At 46.7% G+C, this 9,413-nt stretch overlaps 1 protein-coding gene across 1 annotated transcript in view; it reads right to left on the reverse strand.

The window, feature by feature from the left end:
- The window catches only part of CCDC3 (coiled-coil domain containing 3), a 104,330-nt gene extending 97,493 nt beyond the window's left edge, over positions 1-6,837 (reverse strand). The window contains exons 1-2 of the mRNA XM_006729064.3: positions 6,230-6,837; positions 3,490-3,664 (exon numbers count right to left, since the gene is read on the reverse strand). Coding sequence (XP_006729127.2) covers positions 3,490-3,664; positions 6,230-6,603 — 549 coding nt within the window. The 5' untranslated portion in view covers positions 6,604-6,837. The remainder of the gene's footprint in view (positions 1-3,489; positions 3,665-6,229) is intronic.
- Positions 6,838-9,413: the final 2,576 nt, after the last annotated feature.

A 9,413-nucleotide genomic window follows, 5' to 3' on the forward strand; every position in this document is an offset into this window, starting at 1 on the left:
GTTTCTTACAAAGTTAGACACACACTTACCGTATGACCCAGCAAACCCATCCTAGGTATTTACCGAAGACACACTGAAATTTATGTGCATACAAAAACCTGTACATGTGTCTTTATGGAAGGTCTAGTAGTCTAAATTTGTGAACTTAAATCTCTCTCAACTGATGACTGGATAAATAAAACCATGATACATCCCTACAATGGAATATTCAGTAATTAAAAACAAGGTGAACTACTAATAAACAACACAATTTTAAATGTATTATGCTAAGTAAAAGCAGCCAAAATTAAAAAAAAAAAACAACATACTGTAGATTCCATTCATAGGACAGTCTGGAAAATGCACAACTAGTGTTGGAGAACATATCAGTGGTTCCCGTGAGTTCAGGTGAGGGTAGGGTCTGACCAAAAAGAGGGCAGAAGGGAGGTTCTCTTCAGTGATGGTACTTTTCCGCACTGTGGTTGTAGTTGTGATTATACGGTAATGTGCATTTATTAAAACTCATAACAGCATATGCAAGAGAGTGATTTTTACTGTATATGGATTTTCGATCTTAATGTAGAAAATGAGGCAGAAAGAGACAGAGGCTTCTGCTTCCTTAGACATCAGATCTGTCTGGATGAGAGACAGGATTCATTTAACAAATGTGTAAGACCCATAAAAAAATGCACCAAGTATACAACAGTAAACAAAACAGATATCCCTGCCCTTGGGTCATTCAGTCGACTTGAATAGACAGCGTCTGAGGAGTAGGAAAACAGAGACCAAGTGGTGTGAACAGGCTGCCATCTTTAAACACAACAAAATCCCTCCCCTCAACTATTCTACGCTTCACCTGCAGCCTTATTATATGTATTAAACCATCCACAGGCAAACTTCATCAAAGAGTTGTCTACCCTCACGCATGCCCCACCACCTTACTCCCTCATATTACGGAAACTGTCCTCATTTAGGTCACCAAAGAGAGGTTACTCCTCAGTCATCATTTTACTTGACTTCTCAACAGCTTTTGACTCTGATGATCACTCATTCTTCTAGAAACACTCTGTTACCCTTGACTCTTCTAGCTTTCCTTGACTCTTCTACCTCTCTGACTGTTCCTTCTCAACCAGTATTCGCATTCCACAAGGCTCAGTCCTACCCTAGGGCCTATATTTTGCTCTATGTGCTCTCCCTTGAAAATCTCATTCACATCCAGCCTCAACTGACATCTAATTATTGTTAAGTCCCAAGGTCTATCTGCCACTTAGAGCTCTTCTCAAAGCTCTGAACGGATAGATCCAACCACTATTCAAGATCTCACTTGGCGCAAAATGGCTCAGATGGCTCAAAAACACCTCAACTCTGTACGTTCAGCATCTGACCTATGAATTCCCCTACCAAACCTTTCCTATTCACATTTCTCCGTGTCTGTTCTGGCATGCAGTTCACATGCCAGAAACCCAGGAGTTATCTTTGACCTTCCTCCACCTCCTTTGCAACCAAACCATCAGGAACACCTACTTATTTTCTAAATCTCTTCCCAATTCTTCCACTTTACTCCATCCCTACTGCCTCTACCATAGTCCAGCAACTACCTGGTAGCTTTTATAACTACTACCTGTTCTCACCACATCATTTGGATTCCTTCCAACCCAGTTGGTCTTTCAAAATGTAAATTTGATCCCCATCGCCCCTTCCTTTCACAACATAAAAGGTTTCCCATTACAGTTAGGACAAAGCCAAAATCCTCACTAGATCTAGCCCCACCTCCAGCTCTTGTCCCATCCTTCTCACTCACTCCCTTTGCTCCAGACAAGTAGCTTTCTTTCATTCCCTCAAAGGCACCATGAACTCTGCCACCACAGGGACTTTGGACTGCACTCCTCTCTCCTTGATCCCAACATTAACTAGGATGCCTCTTCATCCATCAGATCTTAGCTCCAGTATCAAGTCAACAGAGAAGGCTTTCTTTACCCTTAAGTCTAGGCCAGATTCCTGGATTTTGTCGGAGCATAGGTTTCCATTTAAAAGTATGCAATCATTAATGGGGTCTTTTGATTCTGTCAATCACCAACACTAGTACTACACACTCCAGGAGAACAGGCACTTTGTATTTTGCTCAACATTGAAAAACTAGCATCTAACACAGTAGCTCTTTATAGTAGGCACACAATATTGGCTAAAGATTGGACTCTGCAGTCCCACAAAATGAGGTATGTATAATATCCTCCATGTCCACACTCTTTGTAATAGCTAAGTATTGGAAACCAACCTAACCACCTATTAACAGAGGACCTGATCAAATATATTGTGACACATGCACACAATGGAACACACTAGGCAGCCTTTAAGGCAACTTTATCTGCATTGATATAGAAAGATCTTCAGAATGTACTTGTGAATAAAAGCAATGCACAGCAAAGTGTGCATAGTGGGCTACCATTTGTGTCAAAGACAACAGTAAATAACACAAGTTTGAATTATTTGTTGGATGGAAATACTCCAACATTTATAAGAAACTAGGAACAATAGCTACTTGTTTGTAGAGTAGGTGGGAACCGGGTTGGGCGGGCACCAGAGGTGGGAGAGAAACTCCACTGACTACCATTTTACACTTCTAGACTTGGGGACCCATGGGAGCCACTTACCATGTGCAAATTAATTCATCAACCCATAAAAATAGTCCTTGTCCCATGGGATACCTCAAACCCCACATCAGAATGCTCCCAGCAGTCTGTCACACTGTCCTAAAGACATCTCGGATGGGAGACTGGGACTGGGGCCACCTCCTTTACTGACCCAGTCTTACATCATCCCAGCTCCAGTATGGTAATGCCGTTTGGGAAAGGGACAGTCTTCAAAATCTGCCTCCAACTCTGGCATCTGTCCCAGATGGGCAGGTCCCTTTTATATCTTCAGACCCCAAATTATCTTAACCCTTACAATTCCACAACCACTTTGGCCACCCTGTACCTCTAGGTCTTCACAACTAGAGTTAACAATCATGAAAGTGTTAGCTCGGACAACCATTTCTTTGAGGACTTTTTCTTCTCCCTTAGAAGAGTCCCTAGAGCCTTATGCAATCAATGACAGTAATGATATAATAGTCCTAACAGCTCTCATGTGCTGAGTACTTACTCTGCCAGGCACTAGGTTAAAGGCTTTAATATTTTTTTTTTTTTACATAGTTAAATCATATTGCATCAACCTTATGATGTAGACGGTTTCCATTACACAGAAAAGGAAACTGAGGCCATGTGCCAACCTTCATTCCATCTGTTCTCTCACTTTATGAGGAACCCCAGAGTAAAGCCTCAGGAATCCAGTTTATGAGCAGTGTTTTGGGGTTTGTTTTGTTTTGTTTTTAACGGCCAGAGTAACAGGAGGGATAATACTCTTTGGTCTGGGCTTCTGGAAGAGCACTCTTGACTCCTTTGGTCACGGAATTCAGACAAGGTGTAGTTGGTCTATTATTTTGCTGTGACCCAGGGAACAGCCAGTTCTTACCCTATTGTCTTCCTGGATCTCCCAGTCACTGGAAAAAGTTGCCAACTGCTGCCCTTGAGAACAGTTCGAAAACTGGAAAAGGCTGGAAAACATCCTTCTGTTCTCTTGAGTGTCTGGAAAGATGGCATCTTGGAAATTGACTCCGTGAGGCAAGAGATTATAATTCTCATCCATCCTAATGGGAAAAAAAGAAAAAAAGCAGAACTGTAGACTGGACAGCCACAGGGTATAGCGGCCTTAATCAAGAGTTGTAAAGACTGACGGTCTTGCCATTACCCCACTAGGTCTCACATGGCTCTCATTACAGGACTTACTATTTCTAAATGTTTCTCTGCCTCACACTGCATGAGTCTATCCTTAAGGTTTTCCCAGAGGGGAGTTTAGGTGAAGGGCTGCAGGGGGTGGGGATGCATATGTGTTTGTCTACTTGTAGGTCTCCCAAGTGGCCTTCTTTCTCACCGAGTGTTCCTTGTTTCTTGATCAAAGGAAAGCCAGTTCTAAGGACCCAGGTTTGAATCCTGCCATTGCTACTGATCTTCTATCGAAAGAGAGATGAATTTCCTCGATTATCTAAGCTTCACTATTCCAGTCTGTAAAAAGAGGAGGAGAATAGCACTTTCTTGCTGGTAGTGGAAGGACTGCATTAGATAAAGTGTCTGGCATAGAGTGAATGCAATAGAGATGTTAACATTTTTATAGAGCTAAGAATAAATCACCTGTTGGAAAGATAAAGAAATCACGCAGAGGGAGAAGAGGTCGAAGTTACCCTCCAGCACAAAGAGGGGATGTAGGGCTCACCAGGGAGCCTCCACTGCCACTTTCCCCTGTGACACTGCCCAGAATCTGTTCTTGTCTCACTGGGTCCCAGAATAACAGGGGAGGAATGATTTGTATGCAGTTGTTAACTTCAGGGCAACACAGCCCTGTGAAATGGAAATCTGTCAGACTACCAGTTGACTCTGTATTTCTGCCCTAACTTTTTGTAAATATGTCAGAGGGAAAGATTAAAGAGCTGGCTGAGGGCGCCTGGGTGGCTCAGTTGGTTAAGCAACTGCCTTCGGCTCAGGTCGTGATCCTGGAGTCCCGGGATCGAGTCCCGCATCGGGCTCCCTGCTCGGCAGGGAGTCTGCTTCTCCCTCTGACCCTCCCCCCTCTCATGTGCTCTCTCTCTCTCATTCTCTCTCTCAAATAAATAAAAAAAAAAATCTTTAAAAAAAAAAAAAAAAAAGAGCTGGCTGACCACCACAGAGCCACTGGACAAAGCTCTGTCATGATAAAAATCAGGAAAAAATAACGTCTGCTCAAGTCCTCCAGCTCTTTTTTCTTTGGAAAATAAAGGTTCAGTGATTAATAGCTTTATAGCTGGGGTCTCAGTATCTTTCCTCAAGAGAAACATGAGAAATCTGAGTTAAGTTTCTCTGTATCAAGGATACTAGCTCACTCCTTGCTGACTTTATTTAGAAACTATACTTCCCCAGCAATTAAAAAGAAAGAAAAGAAAAACAACTTAATCTCACTAAACCACTCAAGCCAACACAAAGCACGCCATGTAATCTAAACTTAGAGGTTCTGGCTTCAGCACGGGAAACATGTGTTGCCATGAGCTTATGAACGCCCCTCGGTGGATCTCACGGTTTTCTTTCTCAGAGGGATGTGAAATCTCAAGAGGTTAAAAGTGAATCCGCAGACTGGGGTCCTAGCCATTCCAAAAGTCCTTGTTGCCGCTTCAGGGACTGGGAAGACTGGAACCAGTACCAGCCTCAACTGTGGATTAATTCACTCACTAGCTTGATAGGTAGGTTACATTCCAGTTCAAGGCTTCTCTCAGCTGCTCTACATCACTCTAATTCAACGGGAGAGAGCCAATGCATTTAGGGTTCCACCTGCTTCAAACCCATTGACTGAATTCTTATACACACGAATTGACTGCAGGCCAACTTTCATGGAACTTGACAGGATTCCAGGAGTCTCCAGTCAGAGAGAACCTCCTGCCTTCTTCACCTATACTCTTCAAAGCACTACAAGCCAGGTCTTCCCCGCCCCCCCCCCCAGCAGGCCCCCACATAAACCTTTGCTATTTTGAAAAGCCCAGCGCTGAGGTCTGCTGGTGGTGGATAAGGGGGTGAAACAAAGGGACAGCTGCGCGGCATTCCACACCATGCCTATCCTGGCATTTAAGCAGGTGGGGAAAAGAGTGACTATTCCTTCTGCAGCTAACCTGCACCAGGTGCTCGGCATAACCCGGTTTCTCACATTATGGAACTGAGGATCCGGAGGTTCTTCAAAAGACAATTTGCTCAGAAATCACAGGAAGAGCAGAGCCAGAATTCCAACGAGAATCTGATTTCAAAGTCTGGTGTTTACCCCCCCTCACCACCCCAAGCTACTCCCAGGGAATCCAATTAAAAGTATAAATCTAAAGAAGAGTCAAATGGATTTTTGGAAACTATTTTGGGCTTTTGCCTGAAACACTCTTCAACGCTTTAAGCACTGAAATCATCCCTGTCTTGGGGTGTTGTTCTGTGTTTTAACAGCCTTAGCCAAATACACCCCAGGACCTTTGTCGAGACGTCCCACGGAGCAGAGAGAATAGAGAGTAAGGAAAGGAGCCCAAGGCGTATTCCAAAATGGTACGGACAGGATTCCCTGTTGTTCCTGACCTGGCTCCGGATAACGGGGCCCTCGGGAAGTCACGCGGATAGCTGCAGGAGAAGGAGTGGGCGGGACGTGCCGCGCTCACCTGAGGAAGAAGAAGTACGAGTAGTCCTGGACCACGGTGTGGGAGTGACACGAGAAGTAGCCCAGGCCAGTGAGGTTGAGTCTGGAGCCCGCGGGCACCTCGAGCATGCTGCCCCACGCCTGGTCGCACAGCATCTCGATCTCGGCCGAGTAGAAGAGCCCCGCGTCGCTGGCCTCGTACTGCCACGGCAGGTAGTTGTACAGGCCGTGCACCTCCTGGTGCAGCGCCAGCACCTTGGCGTACACGATGATCTCGGCCAGCTCGGCGCGGCAGCCCTCGCTCAGGGGTCTCCACTCGGAGGGCAGCTGACAGCCGCGGGCGGCCGCGAGCCGGCCGGCCAGGCAGAGCGCCGCGAGCAGCAGCGGGCGCAGCATGCCTGCGGCGGGAGCGGGCGGCCGGCGCGGCCGGGGTCGGCGCTGCGCCCTGGGCGCGCTAGCCTGGGCGCATGGCGGGCACTCCCGGGACTAGCAGGACAGAGCGGGGTGGCGCGCGGCCGCCGGGAGCGAGAGGCGTCGGCGAGCCCGGAGCGCCCGCCCCGGGGCCGACAGCGCCGCCCCGCCGGCCGGCGAAGGGCAGCCCTGCGCGCTGGGCTCGGAGCGCCGCTCTCTCAGCAGCCGAGCTTACGGCGCCCGGCCCTCGCCCGCGACGCTTTAAAGGGGCCAGCCGCCCGCCTCCTGGGCCTGCCCCCCGCGACGGGGCGTGGGCGGCGGCGGGACAGGGCGGGGGGGCGGCCGCGGCGGAGGTGGGCCCCGGGCCAGGGGCGCTCGGCAGCCGCTGCGCGCCGTGTCCGTCTCGCCCCACCGCCCAGGCCCCCGCGCGGAGTTGGGGGGAGTGCGGGGGCTGCGCGAGAAGGTCACTCGCTGCCGGGGGCGGCGGCCCAGCCCTCCTCCAGCGCCCCACGGATGCGCTGGGTTAAAGCTTTCCAGACGGAAAGCCTGTTCCAAACCCGCGGTCTCCTGACAATGATCGTTGTTGCTTTGCATGATTCCTCGGTAGACGCGTTTACGTTTTCTGTGTAGTTCTTTTAGGGTCAAAACGCGTAGAAATCAAATCTGACTTTTGCTTCGCAGAGGTGAATCAGCGTGGGCTAATAAACTTTTTGGAGAGTTCTCTCTTTCACTCTCTTTCATGTTGCTTATTATTTCATGATAATCTTAGGAAACCCTTAATAAAGATTTGAAAAGCCGTTTTGTCCTGATTTTCCTAAAGCTGCATGATTTATGTAATTCCTACTGCCAGATTCTGAACACCCTACACCTGTGGAATAAATTAGGAAGTAAATTCCAACCAGCTTTTCACAAGTCAATGCGTGAGTCTGATGAGACTCAGACTCAACAGTCTCTTTCTCTCTCAGCTCAGCAGCTCCTTTTATCCCCAGATTGCCGTTAAGTGTTCCTAATGTAGTAAGAAGAAAAAAGAGGATGTTTATTTATAACTATATTTATAATATTTTTACATATGTATTACATCGTACATATAATCATGCATTCCGTGCTGCACGTCATATATATTGTATGTAATATATATTTATAATAAATGTATAAGCAGAACTGCATTAAAATGGAAGACTCTTTGTCCTATAAGCATCTTATTTACTAGGGTTTCTGCAAGTCTGAGTCTTGGAACCCAGCTAAATCCTTCCATGCACTGAAGGGAAAGTTCTTAGGGAATTCTGGAAGGAAAGGTAAGGAGAAAAGAGGATAAAGAAGCAGGAGAGGAAGTTTCAAGGCTGTGCCTCACCTCCCTATGGCCCCCAAATCTTCTTTCTGTGATCCCTAAATCTTCAGTTAGGGCAATTTAATTCATGAGTGCTCATTGTGACTGTAGTCTGAAAGGCAACTCTGTGGTCCAGATCCCACGCCTGCAGGACAGGGACTCCGGAGGAAGAAGCGGTGAGAAGGGCAGCCTCAGGCAATAGGGGGACAACCAAGGGAGGCCTTTGGGCATCCCCAGAACTGGAATGATCAGTACTCCAGCCAGCACTGCCCAGCTGGTGAGGGTATGGGAGGCCCCAGCTGACATGCAGTCACATTAGCCCAGAATCTGATCAGTGACTCAGTCAACCAAGTTCTTATTCCTACAAAGTCCGCTGTGATGAGCCTAAAAGCAGATAGACGTAAGAGTGAGGGCTTCTCACAGATAATAACTAATACCTGCATATCTAGTAGTCAGCCTAGGGCTTTGATGAATTTTGCAGAAAAAAAAAAAACAGTTATCATTAGAAGGAATCAAGTGAACAGTAGTCCTGATAGTGTATATGACCCCCCCACACATACACACACGCCCCATGGTAGATACCAGACTTTCACACGATGGGTAAATGGTGTTCAAGGATGACCTCCGACACCATGTGTCAGCACTGCTCGCTTGTCTCTCACTGAACATGTAAATTAGGAAACTTTATCATGTCATGGTCTTAGTCTGCTAGGGCTGCCATGACAAAATACACAGATTAGGTGGCTTAAGCAACGGACATTTCTCTTATTACAGTTCTAGAGGCCAGAAGTCCAAAATCAAGACGTCATCAGGGTTGGTTTCTGGGGAGGGCTCTCTTCCAGGCTTGTAGACAGCTGCCTCCCCTCTGTGTCTTCACATGGCCTTTCCTTTCCTGCATGGAGAGAGAGATCTCTGATGTCTCTTCCTTCTTGTATAAGGACAAGATTAGAGTCCCACCCATGTGACCTAAGGAAGTAATTACTTTCCTAAAGTCTTCATCTCCAAATACAGTCTCATTGGGGGTCAGGGATTCAACTTGTGAATTCGTTGGGGGGAGGGAAGGAGATACAATTTCGTCCATTACAGATATTAACAGGCATTCTGCAGGTTTGCCACAGAGAGAGGGGATATAAAATGGTTTGTATTCCTGGCAAGCAGACTTTGAGCCAGCATTGCCAAATTGTATTAACAATTGCTAGCTTGTATTCATTGCTTACTGTGGGCCAAGCACTACTGTAAGGACTTTGAATGTGTTACCTTAATTAATCCTTCAAACAACACTCTTAAGTACATACGCCATCATCCTCATTTTGTAGATAAGGAAACTTAGGCACAGAGAGATTAATTGACTACCCAAGATCACAGAGCTGGAAAGTGACTGAGCCGGGATTCAAACCCCAGCATCAGACTCTGGAGTATGTGCGTTTAACTACAACATGAGAATATGAACAAAATAGGCAATGTTTTA

The sequence above is a fragment of the Leptonychotes weddellii genome, chromosome 5, assembly GCF_054177405.1.
Source record: "Leptonychotes weddellii isolate Sample4059 chromosome 5, ASM5417740v2, whole genome shotgun sequence".
Lineage (NCBI taxonomy): Eukaryota > Metazoa > Chordata > Mammalia > Carnivora > Phocidae > Leptonychotes > Leptonychotes weddellii.